This window comes from Mobula birostris, chromosome 10, assembly GCF_030028105.1.
Source record: "Mobula birostris isolate sMobBir1 chromosome 10, sMobBir1.hap1, whole genome shotgun sequence".
In the NCBI taxonomy this organism is placed as follows: domain Eukaryota; kingdom Metazoa; phylum Chordata; class Chondrichthyes; order Myliobatiformes; family Myliobatidae; genus Mobula; species Mobula birostris.
Window position 1 is genome coordinate 145,103,355 of NC_092379.1, and position 23,904 is coordinate 145,127,258.

General features: G+C 42.0%; 1 protein-coding gene across 2 annotated transcripts in view; it reads right to left on the reverse strand.

The window, feature by feature from the left end:
• The window catches only part of LOC140204370 (tripeptidyl-peptidase 2-like), a 193,393-nt gene that overhangs the window by 60,697 nt on the left and 108,792 nt on the right, over positions 1 to 23,904 (reverse strand). For both annotated transcript variants that reach the window (XM_072271060.1, XM_072271061.1), the window contains exons 19-20: positions 16,586 to 16,686; positions 10,164 to 10,260 (exon numbers count right to left, since the gene is read on the reverse strand). In XM_072271060.1, the coding sequence (XP_072127161.1) occupies positions 10,164 to 10,260; positions 16,586 to 16,686 (198 nt within the window). The remainder of the gene's footprint in view (positions 1 to 10,163; positions 10,261 to 16,585; positions 16,687 to 23,904) is intronic.

The following is a 23,904-nucleotide window of genomic DNA, read 5'->3' on the forward strand; positions in this document are numbered from 1 at the left end:
GGAGTTACACGATGACTGTGGTTCTTTGCAGGAATGGGACCTGCTCTTGGGGTTTCATAACTGACTATTGCTGTTCAGCACACCAAGGGCTCGGCGTAAGAGTCCAGCTCGGCATTGGAGGCCAAAGATCTCGGGGCTTTGGAGACGGGCAGATCAAAGGTCGGTGTCACGGCAGAAGACCCGTGTGTCATCAGGGGAGTCAGAACATCTACGGCTGTGTGCCCAGATCTTTGGGCACAGAGCTCCATAAAAAGAGCAACGTAATGGACTTTTAACATTGTAAACCAGCGAGTTGTTTGTTATGTTTCCCCACTCGCTGTGAAAATAGAGACACTTCTTTCTCCTTTATTAGGAAGAGATAGAGAGAGCCTGTGGTATGTTGAATTCTGGGTGAAACGCAAAGTCTTTGGGGCAACTGCAAGTCTATGTCTTTGCTGCTGCTTTGCTCACACTTAGTGATTGGTGGTGGGTGCCGATGCTTTTTTCTGCTGTTTGGGGGGGGGGAGGGGGCATTGCTGCTTGCTGCTGCTTACTCACAGGAAAGAGGGGAGCTGGGGAGGGAGACTTTGGGGTTCTAACATCTAACTGTCGTTCATTCTTTGAGGAACTCTTTTGTTTTTGTAGATGGTTGTGAAGAAAAAGCATTTCAGGATGTATATTGTATACATTTCCCTGACATTAAATGTACCTTTGAAACCTTCGAAAGCAGTATTTCAGTGGAGTAAAGGAAATTAAAATGGTATGAGAGAGGAGTTGACCAAAGTAAATTGGAAGGAAATGCTGGCAGGGACGACAGCAGAGCAGCAATGGCTGGAGTTTCTGGGAAAAATGAGGAAGGTGCAGGATAAAAACAAAGAAATTCTCAAATGGCAAAATAGTACAACCATAGCTGAAAAGGGAAGTCAAAGGTGATGTTAAAAACAAAAGGGAGAGCATAAAACAAAGCAAAAATTAGCGAGAACATAGACAAATTGGAGGCTATTAAAAACCTACAGAAAGCAACTAAGAGAATTATTAAAAGGGAAAAAGTGAAATATGAAAGCAAGCTAGCAAACAATATCAAGGTGGAAAGAAAAATAATTTTCAAGTTTATAAAAAATAAAAGAGAGATGAGAGTAGATATAAGATTGCTCGAAAATGAGGCCAGAGAAATAATAATGGGTGACAAGGAGATAGCATACAAATTAAATAAATGTTTTGCATCAGTCTTCCCTGTGGAAGTCAATAGCAGTGAAGTGTTGAAGGGTGTGAAGGAAGAGAAGTGAGTGCAGTTACTATTACAAGGGAGAAGCTGAAAAAGACATAAGGATCCATTAAGTCACCCGGACCAGAAGAACTGCAGCCTAGGGATCTGAAAGAGGTAGTAGTAGAGATTGTGGAGGCATTAGTATTGATCTTTCAAAATCATTGGACTGTTGCATGGTTCTGGAGCAATGAAAAATTGCAAATGTCACTCCAGTCTTTAAGAAAGGAGGGAGGTAGCAGAAAGGAAATTACAGACCAGTTAACCTGACCTCAGTGGCTGGGAAGATTTTGGAGTCAATTAAGGGTGAGGTTATGGAGTACTTGGTGACACAGGATAAAACAGGACAAAGTCAGCATGGCTTCCTTAAGGGAAATTCTTGCCTGACGAACCTGTTGGAATTCTTTGAGGAGATTTCAAGCAGGATAGATAAAGGGGATGCAGTGGATGTTGTTTATTTGGACTTTCAGAAGGCTTTTGATAAGCTGCCACACATGAGTCTGCTTACCAAGTCAAGAGCCCATGACATTACAGGAAAGTTACTAGCACGGTTAGAACACTCGCTGATTGGTAGGAGACAATAAGTGGGAATAAGAGGATCCTTTTTTGGTTGGATGCCAGTGACTAGTGGTGTAACACAGGGGTCAGTGTTGGGATCGCTTCTTTTAATGCTGTACAGGTGCCCCCGCTTGATGAAAGTTTGCTTTACGCCACTTCGCTTTTACAAAAGACCTACATTAGTACCTGTTTGCGGAAACCGAAAGAGGATTTTCGCTTTTACGAGAAAAGGCGCCCACTTTAAACTTGTGTTTACCCCGAGAAAGACTACCATGACCGTGAAGCCTTGCGCGGGCAGGTGGGTGCGCATATACGTGTCGATGTTTTTCTACAAATTGGTTTTGGCTAAGTCTTCCCGATTCTGATAAGTGAAACTACACTGTACGTACATTATTTCTACTTTATATTGGCAGTGTATTTATCATATCATTCCTGCTTTTACTATATGTTAGTGTTATTTTAGGTTTTATGTGCTATTTGGTATGATTTGGTAGGTTATTTTTTGGGTCTGGGAACGCTCAAAAATTTTTCCCATATAAACTAATGGTAATTGCTTCTTTGCTTTACGCCATTTCGGCTTACGAAAGGTGTCATAGGAACGCTCTACTTTCGGATAGCAGGAGGAGAAGATGACGGCGCGACGCAGCTCACAGCAGCCACTCCGGTGGTAATGTCTGTTATTTGTCAAGTAGGGTGCCGTGCACAATCCTGATTTGATGGAGACGGACATGAGAGCACGGAGGAACATCTGGTGAAACTTCTGAAATACCTGCTTCGCTGCCGCTGCTACTGTGTGATCCAGAATCTCCGGAGGAGAAGACCCCGAGTCCTCCGCTTTGCTTGTTGCTTGGCGGCCGGGGCGGATTCGAAGCGCTCGGCAGGGGATGGTGCTCAGAGAGGCTGTGTCGGAGGCTCAAAGTTTTCGGACTGACTCAGAGTCCGCTGCGCTCAGGTGCTTCCAATGCTGCTGTATCGGCAAGTTTGCGGCGCTTGGAGGTTCATGGCAGGGAGAGTTTCTCCCTTCTACCGTCTACGTGAGATGATGGGGCTATCGGGACTTTGAGACTTTTTTTTTTTTTACCATGTCCATGGTCTGCTCTTTATCAAATTACAGTGTTGCTTTGCACTGTTGTAACTATATGTTATAATTATGTGGTTTTGTCAGTTTTAGACTTGGTTTGTCCTGTGTTTCTTGTGATATCATTCTGGAGGAACAATATCATTTTTTAATGCATGATTTCTAAATGACAATAAACGAGGACTGAGTGTCCTCATAATCTAATCTAAAAACCTGTATATCAATGATTTAGATTTGGTTGCCAAGTTTGGAAATGATACAAAGACTAGTGGAGGAAAGGTAGTGTTGAGGAAACAGGAAGGGTGCAGAAGGACTTAGAAAGATTAAGAGAATGGGCATGAAAGTGACAAATAAAATACAATGGTGGAAAATGTATGGACATGCACTTTGGTAGAAGAAATAGATGTGCAAACTATTTTCTAAATGGGAGAAAACCCAAATATCTGAGATGGAAAGGTTAATTGCAAGTTGAGTTGGTGATGAGGAAGGGAAATACAATGTTAGTATTCATTTCTAGAGGCTGAGAATATAGAGCAGTGATGTGATGCTGAGGCTTTATAAGGACCAGTGACGCCTCATCTTGAGTGTAATGAACAGTTTTGGGCTTCTCATCTAAGAAAAGGTAAGCTGGCATTGGAAAGGATTCAGAAGAGTTCACGAGGATGATTCTGGGAATGAAAGGGTTATCATTTGATGGCTCTGGGCCTGTACTCACTGGAATTTAGAAGGATGGCGGGTGGGGGGGAGAATCTCATTGAAGCTTTTTCAATGTTGAAAGGCCTGGACAGAATAGATGTGGAAAAGATGTTGCCCATGGTAGGGGAGTTTAGGACAAGAGGGCACAGCCTCAGGATAGAGGGGCATCTATTTAAAACAAGGATGTGCAGACATTTCTTTAGCCAGAGGTTGGTGAAGTTGTTACATTTATGGCAGATAGGTTTTTGATTGGCCACAGGATTAAAGGTTACAGGGAGAAGGCCAGGGCGTGGCGCTGAGGGGGTGGGAAATGGATCAGCCATGCTTGAATGGTGAGCACACTTGATAGGCCAAATGGCCTACTTCTGCTCCTACATCTTATGGTCTTATTAACTAGAATCCACTGTGCTAATTTTGATTACATGTTACTTAAATATTAAATTTTTTATAAAATATATACAATATCCATTTACTATATACTTTCCTTGTGAATTTTGTGCCTCTGATGAGTAGGATTTTTACTGCAGCTATGCATACACGTATATGTACATATGACGATAAACATGACTTTAACTTTATCAAATGAACTTCCACATAAGACCATAAGACATAGGAACAGAATTAGGCCATTTGGCCCATCGAGTCTGCTCCACTATTCCATCATGGCTGATACTCCCTTCCGCAGACCCACTCCGCGGCTTTCTCCCCATAACCTTTGATGCCATGTCCAATCAAGAACCATCAAGCTCTGCCTTAAATACACCCAACAACCTGGACTCCACAGCTACCTGGAGTAATAAATTCCACAAATTTATCACCCTCTGGCTAAAGAAATCTCTCTGCATTGCTGTTTTAAATGGACACCCTTCTATCCTGAGGCTGTGCCCTCTTGTCCTAGACTCTCCCACCATGGGAAACATCCTTTCTACATCTACTCTGTCTAGCCTTTCAACAGTCAAAAGGTTTCAATGAGACCCCCCCCCCCCCCCCACATCCTTCTAAATTCCAGCGAGTACAGATCCAGAGCTATCAAATGCTCTTCGTATGATAACTGTTTCCTGAAATCATCCTGGTGAACCTCCTCTGGACCCTCTCCAATGCCAGTACATCTTTTCTTAGATGAGGAGCCCAAAACTGTTCGCAGTACTCAAGATGAGGCCTCACCAGTGCCTTATAAATCTTCAGCATAACATCCCTGTTCTTGTATTGTAGACCTCTTGAAATGAATGCTAACATTGCATTTGCCTTCCTCACCACTAACTCAACTTGCAAGTTAACCTTTTGGGTATTCTGTACAAGGACTCCCAAGTCCATTTGCATCTCAGATTTCTGGATTTTCTCCCTGTTTAGAAAATAGTCTGCACATTTATTTCTACTACCAAAGTGCATGACCATGCATTTTCCAACATCGTATTTCATTTGCCACTTTCTTGCCCATTCTCTTAATCTGTCGAAGTCCTTCTACAGCTTTTCCTCAACACTACCTGCCCCTCCACCAATCTTCATATCATCTGCAAACTTACAAAGCCATCTACTCCATCATCTAAATCAATGATATACAACATAAAAAAAGCAGTCCCAACACTGACGCCTGCAGAACACTACGAGTCACTGGTAGCCAACCAGAAAAGGATCCTTTTATTCCCATTCGCTCCCTCCTACCAATCAGCCAATGCTCTAACCATGTCAGTAACTTTCCTGTAATACCATGGGCTCTCTTCTCACTGTATTAAAAATTATTTCCAAGGTGCACTGCAGTAACTCAAAGACACCCACAGTAACTGTCTGTGACCCTTGCCAGTCAGATGAACGACGAAGGCAAGACAGTGTTTCTACTTTCTTGGAAGTCTGGATAGATTTGGCATGTCACCTAAAACTTAGATAAATTTCTATAGCTGCACAGTAAAGAGCATCCTGACTGGTTGCATCACGGCCTGGTATGGAAGTACCAATGCCCAAGAATGGAAAAGTCTACAGAAAGCGGTGGATACAGCCTAGTCCATCACAGGAAAAACCCTCCCCACTATTAAGCACATTTACACGGAGTGGTGATGAAGGAAAGCAGCATCCATCATCAAGGAACCCCCAGCATTCAGACCATACTCTCTTCTCACTGCTGCCACTGGAGGGAGATACAGGAGCCTCAGGACCCACACTACCATGCTCAGGAACAGTTCAAAGTAAATTTATTAACAAAATACGTATACTTCAGCATATACTAGCCAGAGATTCATTTTCTTGTGGGCATTCACAGTAAATACAAAAAAATAATAAAATCACTGAGAAAACTACACACCAGGAAGCCACACAACCTACGTGCAAAAGATGACAAACGGTGCAAAATAAAAAAGTACACTGCGAAATGAGTCATTATCCTACAACCATCAGTCTTCTGAACCAGTGTGGATAATTTCAATCATCACAACTCTGAACTGCTCCACAACCTGCAGACTCACTTTCAAGGCCATATTCCCAGTTTAATTGTTTTTATTTGCACATTTTGTCTTCTTTTGCACAATGATTGTTAGTCAACCTTTATGTATAGTTTTCATAAAAACTTGTATTTATTTTTCTGTAAAAGCCTGCAGGAAAATGAATCTCAAGGTAGTATTAAGACAAATTTTGATAATATATCTACTTTGCTGTTGAACAAGAATAGCAAAGTGAGAACAGTACTTCCAGAACACACTTCTAAATCACAACTCGCTGATATATATTAGAATTTCTTTACTGTGCTTAATATCATAAACTGTAATTACAGATGTCCAATGTTGGACAGAACAGCTGCAATTTAAACACTCTTAGGCAAGTAATTTAAGAGTCCACTCAATATTTTGCTGATTCTTTGGTGGGTATGCAGGGAGCGCTTGGGCACTATGGTAGCGAAGCGGATAGTGGATCGCTATTATAGCTCGGGGCATCGGAGTTTGGAGGTAATTCCAGCATCCTCTGTAAGAAATTTTATATGTTCTTCCCATGTGCACGTGCATGGGGGTCACCGTGTTCAGACATCGGCTATTTGCATTGATATAGACGAAGGGAAAAATTAATGTATTTGCAGTTTGCTGACAACACAAATCTTAGTAGGAAGGTCAAACAGAAAATGCTGGAAACACTCAGCAGGGCATAATTGAAGGTTCTTTGAAATGGAACATTAAACCTTTCTCTTGAATACAAGAAATTCTGCAGTTGCTGGAAATCTTGAGCAGATCCACCATTTCCACTAGAGTGAGTGAGTGAGTGAGCGAGAGAGAGAGAAAGAGAGAGATGGATGTTCTCTCCCCATGATAGTCACCTATTGTATGTGATGATCCCCATCTGGCCTCCTCTACATTGGTGAAACCCTAGGTAGACTGTGAGCCTTCTTTGTCAAGCACCTTCACTCCATTTGCAACAAGTAAGATTTCCTGGTGGCTAACCATTTTAATTCCTATCCCCATTCCGACATGTCGGTCCATGGTCTCCTATTCTGCCATGATGAGGCCACTCTCATGTAGAGGAGCAATACCTCATATTCTGTCTAGATTGCCTCCAACCTGATGATATGAACATTGATATCTTCAAATTCTGATCATTTCTCCCCTCTCCTCTTCTATTCCCCACTCTGGCCTCTTGCCTCTTCTCAACCACCCATCACCTCTCCCTAGTGCCCTTCATCCTTCCCTTTCTCCCACAGTCCACTCCCCTCTCTTATCAGATTTCTTCTTCTCCAGCACTTTGGCTTTTCTAACCATCACCTCCCAGTTTCTTACTTCATCCCCATCCCCACACACCTGGCTTCAACTATCACCTTTTAGCTTGTCCTCATTCCCCTCACCCCCACCTTCATATTCTAGCTCCTTCTCCCCTCTTTTCCAGTTCAGACATAGGGTCTTGGACCAAAACAACAATAGCTTATTCATTTTCAGTGAAATGAATAAATAGCCGACCTGCTGAATTCCTCCAGTATTTCGTATGTGTTGGTCTGGATTTGCAGCATCGGCAAAATCTCTTATGTTTACTCTTTCCATAGCTGCTCCCTGATATCCTGAGTGGTTCCTGCATTTTCTCTTTTAGTTTCAGATTTCTAACATCTGGAATGTTTTGATTTCCATAGGTGTGGAAAGTTGGCTATGTTCAGGACACAGAGATTCAGCAAATGGGTTTGGGCAAATTACGTGAATGGATAAGGAAATGGTAGATGAGGGAACGCCAGGTTAATCTCTTCAGTATGGGAAGAGGAACCTGGAATATTACAGCACAGTACAGGCCCATGATGTGGTACTGACCTTTTAACCTACTCCAAGATCAATCTAACCTTTCCCTCCCACAGAGTCCTCCATTTTCCTTTATATTACAAAGAATATTATATGTATACATTTTTTTCTTTTTCTTTTCCATTTTCCATATAGCCTGTACGTAGACCTATGGACACATTATCAAAGACTCTACATCTCATGTTCTCAAAATTTATTATTTATTAATATTACTTTTTTCTCTATTTATATTTGCAGTTTGTTGCTTTTGTACCTTAGTTATTTGTCCTTCTTTGTGGTGTGCAGTTTTTTACTGATTCTATTGTTTGTCTTTGTAGATACTGTGAATGCCCGCAAGTAAAGGAATCTCAGAGTGGTATATAGAGACATATACTTGGATAATAAGTTTACTTTGAACTTTGACTATCTGACCTTCAGTATTATAAAAAGTATGTGCACTGTGCACTGGAACAGTTATACGTCTTGAAAGCATGGCCTGGATGGTCCTTGGTGATGGATACTGCTTTCTTGCGATAGCGCTAGATGCAGATGTGCTCAATGGTGAGGAAGGCTTTACCCTTGATGGACTGGGACATATCCACTATTTTTTGTAGGATTGTCTGTCAAGGGCATTGGTGTTTCCATAGCAGGCTGTGATACAGCCAGGCAATTTACTCTCCACCACACATCTATAGAAGTTTGTCAAAGTTTTAAATGACATGAAAATCTTTGCAAACCTCTAAGAAATTAGAGGTGCTGCCATGCTTTATTTGTAATGGCACCTACATGCTGGACTTGCATGTTTTCAGACTGAATCTGACTGATTTTTTGACCGTTAAAGGAATCAAGAAACATGTAAATTCAGTGGAAAATATTGAATGAAAATCACCCACGGATCAGCCATGATTTTAAACACTAGCAAATTAGACCCAAAATGCCAGGTAGCTTTGCTCTACTTCTGACAAAAGTGAAGTCCTGTTTTCTAGAAGAGAATCTTCAGTCATCACCTGATACGTCAGATTACAGCAGCATCACTTTGAACCAATAAGGTTGGTGTCTAACTTCATTGGATTTATATCCTTTTATTACCTTGTTATTCACCTTTGGAACTATTTTATTTATTTTTGTAACTTAATTTACTTTATGAATTGCTACAGAACAACAAATACCACGACATAAGATTGCAGCTCTATAACCTCTAGTTAGGCCGCATCTGGAATAGTGCATACAGACTGGTTGCCCCATTATAGGAAGGATGTTGGAGACTTTGGAGAGGGTACAGCAGAAGAGTCTTACCAGGATGTTGCCTGGATTAGAGATCACGTGTTATAACAAGAGGTTGGACAAACTTACGTTGTTTTCTCTGGAGAGGCAAGGTTGAGGGGAGATTTGATAGAGGTTTATAAGGTTATGAGAGGCATGGATAATCCAGACAGTATATTTTTCCCGGGGTTGAAATGTCTAATGCCAGAGGGTATGCATTTAGGGTGAGAGGGGGTAATATCAAAGAAGATGCAAGAGGCAAGTTGTTTTTTTTTTTTTTTACACAGAGAGTGGTGGGTGTCTGGTTTGTGTTGGGGTGATGGTAGAGGCAAATACATTAGAGACTTCTAAGAGACATTTAGATAGGCACATGAATGTAAGAAAAATGGGAGGGTACGGACATTGTGTAGGGAGAAGGAATTAGTTTGGTTGTCCATTTGATGATTAATTTAATTGGATCAGTACAACATTGTGGGCCCAAGGGCTTCTTCCTGTGCTGTACTGTTCTGTGTTCTATGTTCTATAGGTCAGTGATAATAAACTTGACACTGAGCCCCTTCCTTCTTGTTTCTTTCAAAGCTGTAGACCAAGAAGCTGTATCATCTCAGAAGGTAGGTTCCAAGGTAGACAGTCCAACCATTGACAGTACAATCACTTTCCCTTCCCATTTAAATCAGATTCAGATTTACCTCATGTACAGTGAAACATACCGTGAAGTGCATCATTTGCACTAAAAAACCAACACACCCAAAGATGTGTTGGAGGGCAGCCAGCAAGTACCGCCACACATTCTGGCACCAACGTAGCAAGGCTCAGCATCAATATATTCTAATGCATGGTGCCAGCCATTCTGTAATCGACTCGTAAGTCTAGAGACCTCACAAAGGAGAGCAATCCCAATCCCAGCATTTCTTTTTCCACATTTTTCTAACTGGCAGAACACTGAGGTTTGTAAAACTGATCTCCGTTTACTTTGGCAGTGCATTCAGAATGTGGACAACTACTGCATGTACACAGTTCACATTGTAGCTGGTAACATTAAACCCTAATGGAAAGCATCGTAGGAGAAATTTTTATTATAATCAGTTACCTGGCTGAAATTGTAGGTCAAGACCAGTTCATATAGGTGTCGGTTAGTGGGTAGGACATCGCGAGAGCCTAAAGGTCTTGTTTTAGCATCCACTGGCCTGTAGAAAGGGGTATGGAGTTACATTTCTGCTTTAATATTTAAATACAAACACATTAATTCTTAGCAATTCTTAGATGTTCATCATGTAACACTTGAATTCAAATGGGACACCTCCCATCTGAAGGAAGATAGCTATTTGTTAGTGAAGCAGTTACAAATAGCAAAGAGAGTGGATTCTGGTTAATTGGGCCATCAGTTAATCGGGATAGATGCTTATTTGAAACAACTCTTAAAGAACAAAAACTAATCAAGAAAATAGCTAAGGATCCCTTTGTTTATTTGGGACACCATGCCACCTGGTTGGGACAGGAGACTGTTGCTGAACAGTTTCAAACTAGCATCAGTCACGTGCACTTTTGTGGCCATTAGCCATGTCACAGCGCTTAGTGCAAACAGTTTTTAAAAAGTGTCAGTTGTGTGCATTTATTTTAAAAAAGCAGTGATTTTTGTCACTGACAGTTGGCGAGAAAGAAGCTATAAGACAATCCAGAACTGTTTTGCTCACTGCGATTTCAAGCATTCAGGCTTGGAGATTCCAAAAACAGCCAGGAGTGAAAAGGAAACGATTTCACTACTTCAAGTTAGGAACTAAGCAGAATTTGAAAGTATCAACAATCATCTTCTTACAATGAAAGTGAAAATTTGGAGGACAGAATTGTCAAAAGCATTGTACGAAGGCAATCCACTATTTCCACTAGGTGTCTGTGCTAATTTTGTTCCTTTAGTCAATCAAAAGAACATGACAGCATACACTGGATGAATTCCTCCATCAATAACTATGAGGAACTAATACACAGCTTTATAGCACTGTAGTAGTATTGCTAGTGTTATAATTGGTTCTGTATATCAATTAAGTAAGTGATTTGTTAGTTTCTTTTTTTTAAAATACCTTTTTAACTGTTTTCTTGAAACTTCAGCTAATTGTGACAGCCACTTAATTGGGCCAAAAGTCAGGTCCTGCTGTGTCCCAATTTACCAGAATCCACTGTAATTTTATCTACTGTGTACATTAAGTGACATGCTCTGCACTGTTTAAACACCTAAAACTATAGCTTTAAATTAACAAACATCTGTATAGCTATACCCTTCACCCCAGGATGTTCGAAACTTATAAACTTTAACTGCTGTGATAGTTAGAAACTACTAATAGGGCACATAGCCTAAAACTTCAACACAGACATTTCCATAAGACATAGGAGCAGAAATAAGCCATTTGGCCCATCAAGTCCGCTCCACCATTTCATCATGGCTGATCCATTTTTCCTCTCAGCCCCAATCTCCTACCTTCTCCCCGTATCCCTTCATGACCTGACTAATCAAGGATCTATCAACCTCTGCCTTAAATATACATAAAGACTTGGCCCCTACAAATTCCACAGATTCACCACTCTCTGGCTAAAGTAATTCCTCTTTGTGTCGGTTCTAAAAGGATGCCCCTCTATTCTGAGGCTGTGTCCTCTGGTCTTAGACACTCTCACCTTACGAAACATCCTCTCCACATCAACGCTATCAAGGCCTTTCACCATTCGATAGGTTTCAATGAGTTTACCCCACAGTATCATGAATTCCAGTGAATACAGACCAAGAGACATCAAATGCTCTTCATATGACAAGCCATTCAAACCTGGAATCATTTTTGTGAATCTCCTTTGAACCGTCTCCAGCTTCAATGCATCCTTCCTACGGGGCCCAAAACAGCTCACAATTTCACAGTGAAGTTTCATGGTAAACATTCTACAAAGGACGGCCAAAGCTGAAATGCTCTCCCACAAATAGTCAATTGTTCAGTTTAAATATTGTTCACTAGGGCTTTTCTCTTTAGATTGGAGGATGGCAGGTGACTTGATAGAGGATAATAAGAGGCTCAGATCAAGTGGATAGCCAGAGACATTTTCCCCTCAGGGTATAAATGGCTAATATGAGACGACATCATTTTAAGCTAATTATAGGAAAATATAGTGTGAATGTCAGAGTTAAGTTTTATATACACAGAGAGTGGTGGGTGCATGGAACATGCTGCCAGAGGTGGTGGTAGAGGGAAATATATTAGGGACATTTAAGAAACTCTTAGATAGGCACAGTTGATAAAAAAAAAACTATTTATTTATGTTTGTATTTAATTTATCTAGCAATACAATGCTGAGAAGGCCCTTAAAGGGGCCACGCCACCAAGTAACCCCCGACAAACCCGATTAACTGTAACCTAATCACTGGACAATTTACAATAACCAATTAACCTACTTGGCAAGTCTTTGGACTGTGAGAGGAAACTAGAGCACTCGAGGAAAACCTACATGTTCCATGGGAAGGACATACAGTCTCCTTATAGACGGCGCTGGAATTGAACTCCAGAACGGGATAAGCTGTAATAGTGTCATACTAACCACTACATTACTGAGGCACCTAAGAATGGAGGGCTAAGTAGGAGGGAAGGATTAATCCGAGCTTAGAGTAGGTTAGAAGGTCAGCACAACATTGTTGACTGTATTGTGCTGCAATGTTCTATATTCAATCTGAAACTGATGGATTTTGCTCTGCATGCAAAGTATTAAGGGATACAGGGAAAAGAGAATATGGAGGGAGGTGATAAGAGTTGCCTCAGTCTTGTTACATGGTCCAACTGCTGTTCCTACAAAGCCCTGCACAAACACTGAAATACTTCTATTATATCAGGAGTGGAGGACCTGAGTTACAGGGAAAGGTTGGACAGGTTCAGACTTTATTCCCTAGAGAGAAGAATGAGGGAGATTTGATAGAGGTATACAAAATTATGAAGGGTATAGATAGGGTAAATACATGCAGGTTTTTCCACTGAGGTTTGGGATAGACTACAACTAAAGGTCATAGGTTTAGGGTGAAAGGTGAAATATATAAGGGAACATGAGGGGGAACTTCTTCACTCAGAGGGTAGTGAGTCTGCAACTCAATTTCAATATTTAAGAGAAATTTGTTTAGTACATGGATGGAAGGAGAATGGAGAGTTGTGGTTCTGGTGCAGGTCAATGGGACTAGGCAAATAAACATCAAATTTCCAAGTAAATTTATAATCAAAGTACATGTTTATGCAAAAGTATTTGGCATATACATCTCTAAGATACCTAAGACTTTTGCACAATACTGCAGTAATTTTATGTATCGCACTGCACTACTGCCAAAAACCCCCACAAATTTCATGACACATGTGAGTAATGTTAAAACTGATTCTTATGTGGGTCTCTATTGCGGACTGAGGGTGGGAAGGGGGCAGGGAGAGAGGAGATCATGGTTGAGAAAAGGGGAAGAGAGAGGAGAGTGAGTAGAAACCAGGGAGACATTCTGTAATTATCAATAAACCAGTTGTTAGAAATCAAATGACCTTACCTGGTTTGTCAGGACATCAAAAGTCTTAGGCACAAATACAGTACTGTGCAAAGGAATTAGGTGCATGCACATAGTTGGAGTGCCTACGACTTTTATACAGTACTGTATTTGTCAACATGGAGTGGAGAGTGAGCTTCTAAATGGCGGGAGCAAGGGATATTGGGAATGGTGAGGGTGGAGCACCGCAAGAGGGGTGTGGGACAGGTGGCAGAGAAGGAGTGCCAATGGGAGGGCGTGGCGCAGGTGTAAACACACCCAGCCCTGAGACACCAGGCAACAGCACATGTCACCAGGCATATGTCAAATATACAACCCAGAGCTACATTTTCTTTCAAGCCTTTGCAGTAAGTACAAGTAGTAACAGAATCAATGAAAGACTGCACCCAAAAGGATGGGCAAGCAACCAAAGTGGAAAAAAAAAGCAAACTGTGCAAATACAAAAAGAAAGATAATAAATAATAATAATAATAAAAATAAACAAGCAATAAATATAGAAAACATGAGATGAAGAGTCCTTGAAAGTGAATCCATAGATTGTGGGAACAGTTCAGTGTTGGGGTGAATGAAGTTACCCCGTCTGGTTCAAGAGCCTGATGGTTGAGGGCTGTTCTTGAACATGGCGGTGTAAGCCATGAGGCTCCTCTACCTCCTTCCTGATGGCAGCAACGAGAAGAAAGCATGACATGGATGGTGGGGGTCCCTGGTGATGGACGCTGCTTTCCTGTGACAGCACTCCATGGAGATGTGCTCAAAGGTGGGGATGGACTGGGCGTATTTTTTGTTGGATTTTCCATTCCATGCACTGGTATTTCCATACCAGGCTGTGATGCAGCCAGTCAATACACTCTCCACCATGCATCTATAAAAGTTTGTCAAAGTTTTAAATGACATGCAGAATCTTCACAGACTTCTAAGGAAGTAGAGGCATTGCCATGCTTTCTTCGTAATGGCACTTATGTGCTGGGCCCAGGTCAGATCCTTTGAAATGATAACACCAAGGAATTTAAAGCCGCTGACCCTCTCCACCCCTGATCTCCCGATGAGGTCTGGCTCATGGTTTCTTCTTCCTGAAGTCAATAATAATCTCCTTGTTCTTGCTGACATTGAGTGAGATGTTGTGGCACCACTCAGATAGATTTTCAATCTCCCTCCGATACACCGATTCACCACCACTTTTGATCAGCCAATGACAGTGGTGTTGTCAGCAAACTTAAATATGGCATTGGAGCAGATGGGCCAAAGGGCTTGTTTCTATACTGTAGTTCTCTATAACTCTATATCGTTATCTTGTGATTGCGACAGCCTGTATACAAAAGCTCTTGAATGACAAATGTCAGGAATACCTGCTTTTAGTGATGTTCACTGAGAAAGCAGGCAGGACAAAAGATTCTGGCATCATGTTCTACTAGTCAAAGGTGCAGTAACTCAGCCAGAAAATTTAAAACACCCATGGCAAATGGTGACTCAATTTGAATAAATCTAATCTGTCAACTGGTTGCAGCTCATCAATGGAATCCAATTCTCACTAATGGACCTGCAGGGAAGGAAACGCTGTAGTTACCCAGTCTGATGCAAGCATCAAAGCCAGCAAATTACTTGCAGAGAAAGAAAGGGCGAAGGATATAGCCTACACTGTCCGTGCCCCGTGAGCGACACAACAAAATTTTCAGACTGTGACACCAAAGTCCCATGAGCAAGATGCTTTCATTGTTAGGTATCACTCCTTATTAAAGAATATTAACATAAATGTAGTGTGATCAATCCACTTAGAAATTTCCATGACATGTTTATAGTATCATTCTTGACCTTCAGTCATTCTAAAATGCTTTACAACCACCAAATTACTTTTGGAAATGAAGTTATTGTAATGTAGTCACTTTCCCCATGAGCAAAGATATAGAAGTAACTAAACAACATTTTAATGATATTATATTAGTTGGAACGTCAAAGACCAATCTTCCTCCAACTATTCTTCCTTTTAATCGTCCCATGGGATCCTTTATCTACACCTAAGAGTTTAATTACTTCCATAAGGTCGTCAGTCCCTCTGTACTGCAAAAGAAGAGTCAGACAAGATTAATGCTGGTGTCTCTGGGCATAAGACCAGAATCTGAGCAGCAGAATTAGGCCATCCTGCTCATTGAGTCTGCTCCACCACTTCACCATGGCTGATTTATTATCCCTCTCAACCCTGTTCTCCTGCTTTCTCCTCGTAACATTTGATGCCCCAACTAAACAAGAACCTATCAACCTCCATTTTAAATATACCCTATGACCTGGCCTCCACAGCCACCTGTGGCAATGAATTCCACAGATTCACCATCCTCCGCTAAAGAAATCCCTTCTCATCTCTGTTCTAAAGAGATGTTCTAAACTCCCCCACTATAGGAATGGGCCAAAGTGCAAACTCCTGACTCAGAGATACAGCACTAACAAAAAGCAAAAATCAAATCTTTTGAGAAGGATAATAAATCAGCCTTGATGAAATAGTGGATTAGATTCGATGGGCTGAGTGGCTTGACTCTGCTCCAATGTCTTACGTCTTAGTATGATGATAATGTAACTATCAACAACTGTGGAGGTGGGGGGCTGTGGTTAGTGCCACACTATTACAGCTCGGGGCATTCCAGAATTCAGAGTTCAATTCCAGCGCCACCTGTAAGGAGATTGTACATTTTCCCCATTTTCCCCATGAACTCTGTGGGCTTTCGGGTGTTCCAGTTTCCTCACATAGTCCAAAGACAGACCAGTTAGTAGGTTAACTGCGCATTGTAAGTTGTCCTGTGATTAGACTAGGTGGGTTGCTGGGCAAGCGGCGCAGTGGGCCGGAAGGGCTCGTTCTGCACTGTATCTGAAAATAAATAAACGTACAACATCACAAACAGACCCAACACACCATTACGGTGTGGCTTGCTGTGACATTTTCACATGAGCATTTATACTGAGTACAACATTTACATTACCGAAGCGTCTGCACCCAGGTTTTGAGAGTGAAGACAGGGGAAATTTCCTCATATTTCATTGAAGCTGTGGTATCAAATCGCACAATACCTTCAGAGGCATGCTAGACAGAAACAGAGATAGGGTTAATACTTCTATTTCTCTGTAAAAGCAAGCACAGTTGTTAATTGAATCTACTGGTGAAAAGTTACACATCCTACAGAATAACATTCAATACTCAAATCACACTTCTACTTACAATTACATTTATTATCTAAGAGTGCAAACTGTCCTTTACAGCTTCAATAAAGAAAATGCTTTTCTCTCAAAACGTGGACTTCAGTGCCAAAGGGTGAAAATGTTGTTCACCTCTCAATCTCCTCGTATCTGGAGACCAACCTGATCTAAGATTATATGTAGGATGAACAAAATAAGTGAAGGCACACATTCACACTGCTTTACTTCTTCTGAGTCCTTTCACAGACAACACAAGTATTCATTCATCGAATATAGAACATTAAAGCACAATACATGCTCTTCAGCTCACAATGTTGTCCTGACAACCAATGCAATGCCTCCTAGATTAGAAAGTTTAGCTTATGAGAGGTTGATCGAGCATAAGCCTACATAGGCCTCCCTTTTTCTTCCATTCATATGCCTATCCAAGTGTCTCCTGAATGTTCTTAATATATTTGCCTCTACCACTACCCCTCTCTTATAATTGTGCCATTACCCTTAGTACATGCTCTTTCCAGCACCCCTTGCAATCTCAACCCTACATCTTGGCTACTACTTGGAGGCCTATATATGATTCCCAAGATGATTTTTTTTTTTACCCTTGCAGTTTCTTAACTCAACCCACAAAGATTCAACATTCTCTGACCTTATGTCACCTCTTCTAAAGATGTAATTCCATCTCCTAATAACAGAGCCACACCACCGTCTAGGTCTTCCTGCCTGTCCTATCAATACAAAGTATATGCTTTGATGTTAAGCTCCCAATTATGGCCGTCTTTCAACCACGACTCAGTGATGCCCACAACTTCATACTGACCAATCTCTAATTGTGCCACGAGCTTGCTACACGCATTTAAATACAGCACCTGCAGTCCTACATTCTTCGCCCTTCTGAATTTTGCCTCTGAGGTGTAACTTAACTCTGCTCTGTGTGCATTTACATCCAATCATTGGCTTGTCCTTCCTTACATTCAATGTTACACCTATCATCTACTTGTAAACCTGCTTGCTCATCCTTATCTCTATCATACTGGCTCCCATCTTAGTTTAAACCACTCCCAACAGCTCTAGTAAATCTACCTGCTAGAATATTGGTCCCCCTCTGATTCAAGTACAACCCATCCCTTTTGTAGAGCTCACCTGCCCCAGAAGAGGTCCCAATAAACCAGAAATTTAGATCCCTGCCTCCTGCTCCAACTCTTTAGCCACGCATTCATCTGCCACCTCATTCTATTCCTATCCTCACTGTCACGTGGCATAGGCAGCAAACCCGAAATTACTACCCTTGAGGTTCAGCTTCTCAATTGTGTCAGGAACGTTTCCTGACACAATATGTAGATAAGCCAACTGGAGGAGAGGCTGTACTTGATCTGGTATTGGGAAATGAACCCGGTCAGGTGTTAGATCTCTCAGTGGAAGAGCATTTTGGAGGTAGTGACCATAACTCTATCTCTTTCACCATAGTGCTGGAGAGGGATAGGAGCAGACAATTTGAGAAAATATTTAATTAGGGTAGGATGAAATATGATGCTATTAGGCAGGAACTTGGGAGCATAAATTGGGAGCAGACATTCTCAGGGAAATGCATGGCAGAAATGTGACAAGTGTTCAGGGAACATCTGCATGCAGTTCTGCATAGGTATGTTCCATTGAGGCAGGGAAAGGATGGTAGGGTCAAAGAACCATGGTGTACAAGAGATGTAGAAAATCTAGTTAAGAAGAAAAGGAAAGCTTACGAAAGGTTCAAGAAACTAGGTACTGTTAGAGCTCTAGAAAATTACAAGGTTGCTAGGAAGGAGCTTAAGAATGGAATTAGGAGAGCCAGAAGGGGTCATGAGAAAGCTTTGGTGAGCAGGATTAAGGAAAACCCCAAAGCATTCTACAAGAATGTGAAGAACAAGAGAATGAGCCGTGTAAGAAGAGGACCTATTAGGTGCGATAGTGGAAACGTGTGCATGGAGTTGGAGGAGGTAGTGGAGGTACTTAATGAATACTTTGCTTCAGTATTCACCAGGGAAAAAGACCATGGCAATTGTGGGGATGACTTACAGCAGACTGAAACATTTCGGCACATAGACATTAAGAAAGCAGATGTGCCGGAGACTTAGAAAAGCAGTAAGTTAGATAAGTCACTGGGGCCAGATAAGATATACCCCAAGCTACTGTGGGAAGCAAATGTGGAGATTGCTGAGCCTCTTGCGATGATCTTTGCGTCAACAATAGGGACGGGAGAGGTACTGAAAGATTGGAGGGTTGCAAATGTTGTTTCCTTGTTCAAGAAAGGGAGTAGAGATAACCCAGGAAATTATAGACCAGTGAGTCTGACTTCAGTGGTAGGCAAGTTGTTGGAGAAGATCCTGAGAGACAGGATTTATGAGCATTTGGAGAGACATAATCTGATTAGGGATAGTCAGCATGGCTTTGTCAAGGGCAGGTTGTGCCTTATGAGTCTGATTGAATTCTTTGAGGATGTAACAAAACACATTGATGAAGGTAGAGCAGTGGGTGTAGTGTATATCGATTTCAGTAAGGCATTTGATAAGGTTCCCCATGCAAGGCCCCTTCAGAAAGTAAGGAGGCATGGGATCCAAGGAGACCTTGCTTTGTGGATCCAGAATTGGCTTGCCCAAAGAAGGCAAAGGGTGGTTGTAGCTGGTTTGTATTCTGCATGGAGGATGGTGACCAGTGGTGTTCTACAGGAATCTGTTCTGGGACCTCTCCTCTTTGTGATTGTTATGAATGACCTGGATGAGGAAGTAGAAGGGTGGGTTAGTAAGTTTGCTGATGACACAAAAGTTGAGGGTGTTGTGGATAGTCTGGAGTGTTGTTGGCAGGACATCCATAGGATGCAGAACTTGGCTGAGAAATGGCAGATGGACTTCAACTCAGATAAGTGTGAAGTGGTTCATTTCAGTAGGTCCAATTTGAAGACAGAATATAATATTAATGGTAAGACTCTTGGCAATGTGGAGGATCAGCGAGATCTTGGGTTCCGTGCCCATAGGACACTCAAAGCTGCTGTGCAAGAAGGCGTATATGTGTTGGCATTCATCAACCGTGGGACTGAGTTCAAGAGCCATGAGGTAACGTCACAGCTTATAAGACCTTGGTCAGACCCCACTTGGAGTACTGTGTTCAGTTCTGGTCACCTCACTACAGGAAGGCTGTGGATAGTATAGAGAGAGTGCAGAGAAGATTTACAAGGATGTTGCCTGGATTGGAGGGCGTACCTTATGAGAATAGGTTGAGTGTACTTGGCCTTTTCTCCTTGGAGTGACGGAGAATGAGAGGTTACCTGATAGAGGCGTATGAGATGATGAGGGGCACTGATCAGGGCTGAAATGGCTAACACAAGGGGGGACAGCGTTGTCAGAGGTAAGTTTTTCCACACAGAGAGTGGTGGGTGCGTGGATTGTACTGCCAGTGGCGGCAGTGGAAGCGGATACGATAGGATCTCTTAAGAGCCTCTTACATAGGTGCACGGAGCTTAGAAAAATAGACCACTATGCGCTAGGGAAATTCTAGGCAGTTTCTAGAGTAGGTTACATGGAGGCATAACATTGTGGGCCGAAGGGCCCGTAATGTGCTGTAAATTTCTATGGTGTATGTTCTACGTTCATCACAGACCCTGGCACCTGGGAGGCAAACTACCATCCATGTTTTTTTTGCATACACAGAAGTGCCTGTCTGTCCCCTTAGCCATAGAGTCCCCCAGTACCGCTGTCATCCTTTTCAGTTCTCTACATTTGTGACCCACAGGGTCATGCTCAGTGCCAGAGGCACGACCGCTGTTGCTGCCCAAGACAGGTCCCCCCACCCCCACCAATAGTACTCAAAATGGAGTATTCATTGTTGAGGGGGATGGCCACAGGGATGCACTCCACTATCTGATCTTTTTCATTCCCTCTCCTGACAGTCAATCATTTATCTGTCTCCTGTAATCTTGGGTGACTACCTCCCTGCAGCTCCTGTCTATCACCTCTTTACTTTCCCTAACATGCCGAAGGTCATCGAGCAGCAGTTCCAGTTCCTTAACACGGTCTCTAAGGAGCAGCATCTCAATGTAGCTGATGCAGATGTGGCCATCCGGGAGGCTGGTAGTCTCCTGGAAACCCCACATTTGACACCCAGAACAGAATACAACACTGGCCATGTAGACATACAATACCCACTATTCTCTCAAGAGTTAAATAAGTAAAAAAAAATTAGAAATAGGGAATGAACTTACTTACTTTACCTCCACTTGTTCTCGCTGAAGCCTTGCTGAGTCAAAGACTTACAGCTCTGACTCAAACCACTCCTACAACTGCTCTCACACCTGTTTTATGGAGACGGCGTTTTTAAAGCTCTTCACTGGACATGCGTGAGAACTCTCTACTGCGTTGGCACCGTACTCCAATAACCGATGTTTTGATGACAAACTACCAGCTTCATCAGGGATCTAGCTCGATGGTATTTATATCCCCGTAGTCTGTCCCTATCAGATTTCCGCTCTCCCACCTTGTTTACAATCAAATTCCAGTTCTTACTTAGGGTGAGACCTACGTCTTTGTTAAAATCCTTTTCCTGTAGCTTTATTTCAAAGGTTTCCTTTACCAAATAGTCCCAAAAGGCACTGGTGTGACACAGTTTTCTTGGACCATCGAAGTCAATCCTATAGCCATTGAGAATGCAATGTTCTGCTACCGCTGATCTCTCCAGGTAACCCAAACGGATACACCTCAAGTGCTCCTTAATGCGGTAGCAGAACATTGCATTCAATTGACTTTGACAGCACAAAACTACTGTGCCATATCAATGGTTTTTGGGACCGCCCAGTAAAGGAAGCCATTGAAATAAAACTTGAGGGAAAGAATTTTAACAAAGACGCATTCTCGAGCCATAAACAGTGGTACAAAAATGAGTAATTCCCAAAGCTTATTATCTGAACAGACTGCTAAGAAAATGTCGTATATTTGAAATATTGAACGCTACAAGGCAAGCATTTAACATGAGAGGTAGTACATTCAAAGGAGATGTGAGGGGCAACATTTTTACACAGAGAGTGGTGGGTATCTGGAATATGCTGCCTGGGGTGATGGGAGAGGCAGGTACATTAGACTTTTAAGAGGTGTTTAGATAGGCACATGAATGTGAGGGAAGTGGAAGGATATGGATATAAAGATTAGTTTAGTTAGCCACTTGTTTGCTAATTTAACTGTAAAAGACAGGGAAGAGGGACAGGATCGCTGGAAAACGATGCTGCAGAGGTAGTAATAGGAGACAAAATGGCAGATGAACTGAGTGAAGTATTTTGCATCAATTTCACTGTAGAAGACAGTAGCAGTATGGTGGAAGTTCCAGATGTTAGGGGTCATGAAGTGAGCGAAGTTACCATAACTAAAGAAAAGGTCTTGGGAAGCTGAAAGGTCTGAAGGTAGATACGTCACCTGGACCAGATGACGTACACCCCATGGTTCTGAAAGAGGTGGCTGAAGAGATCATGGAGACATTAATAATGATCTTTCAAGAATCACAAGATTCTGGAAAATTGCAAATGTCACTCCACTCTTCAAGAAGGGAGAGAGGCAGAAAAAACGAAATTATAGGCCCGTTCGTCTGACCTCAGTGGTTGGGAAGATGTTGGGAGTCAATTATTAAGATTGAGGTCTCAGGCACATGATAAAATAGGCTGTAGTCAGCATGGTCTCCTCAAGGGAAAATCTTGCTTGACAAATCTGTTGGAATTCTTTGAAGAAATAACAAGCAGGATAAACAAAGGAGAATTGGTTGTTGCTTTGTACTTAGATTTTCAGAAGGCCTTTAACAAGGTGCCACACATGAGGCTGCTGAACATGCTATGAATCCAGAGTATTACAGGGAAGATTCTAGCATGGATAAAGCAGTGGCTGATTGCAGGAGAGCAAAGAGTAGGAATAAAGGGAGCTTTTTCTGGTTGGCTGCGGTAACTAGTGGTGTTCCACAGGGGACTGCATTATGGCTGATTCTTTTTACATTATATGTCAATAACTTGGATGATGGTGTAATGCTCCATAAGGTTTTACTGCTAATGTAATAGTTTCCCTGTAGCAGCAGTGTTTGAGTTATGACTAGAGATAACAGGGGCTTTTGAATGTGTGCCATCCAATGAGAGGCATATTGTTTCTTTCTTGTGCGTCTGAGAGAAGGGATTTGCGGGCTTTGGCTCGGTGGAAGATGTTAGAGAGAAGATACCAGAATGGAGAGGTTGTAGACTGCAGGACTGAGTGGACGTGGAATGGGGTTGGGAGTCAACGATGCCTGGAGGAAATCAATGGAGAACGAATGGACAGGAAAATCATGAGCTCCAATTGTGCATTACACTGTTCCATTAAAATGGGCCCTTTTCTTTTTGTTTTCTTTACTAACCCTCTAGTTAAATTAAGAATTATAAAGCTCAATCATTTAATTGCATATGGTGCACTGTTTGTTATTTTGTGGTACTGATTTATAACAGGGGAAGACATCACAAGATTGGCGGGCCGGAGAGTGCCTTTCCCTAGACTAACACAGCCCACCGAACCTGGGGGTTACAATGGAATTGATGGCTTTGTTGCAAAGTTTGCAGACAATATGAAGATAGATGGAGGGGCAGGTAGTTTGGAGGAAGTAGAGAAGCCACAGAGGGATAGACAGATTGGGAGAAAGGGCAAAGAAGTGGCAGGTGGAATACAGTGTTGGAAAGTGTATGGTCATGCATTTGGTAAAAGAAATGAAAGGGTTGACTATTTTCTAAATGGAGAGAAAAGAGAAGATAGATAAAAACTGAGGCACAAATAAACTTGGGAGTTCTTGTGCATACATGTTGAAACTTTATAAAGCACTGGTGTGGCCTTAACTAGTTTTGGGTCCCTTGTCTTAGAAAGGATGTGCAGAAACTGGAGAGGGTTCAAAGGCGGTTCACAGAAATGATTCCAGGATTGAATGGCTTGTCATATGAAGAGAATTTGATGGGTCTGGGCCTGTATTCACTGGAATTCAGAAGAATGAGGGGTGACCTGATTGAAACCTATCATATAGTGAAAGGCCTTGAGAGAGTGGATGTGGAAAGGATGTTTCCTATGGTGGGAGAGGCTAAGACCAGAGG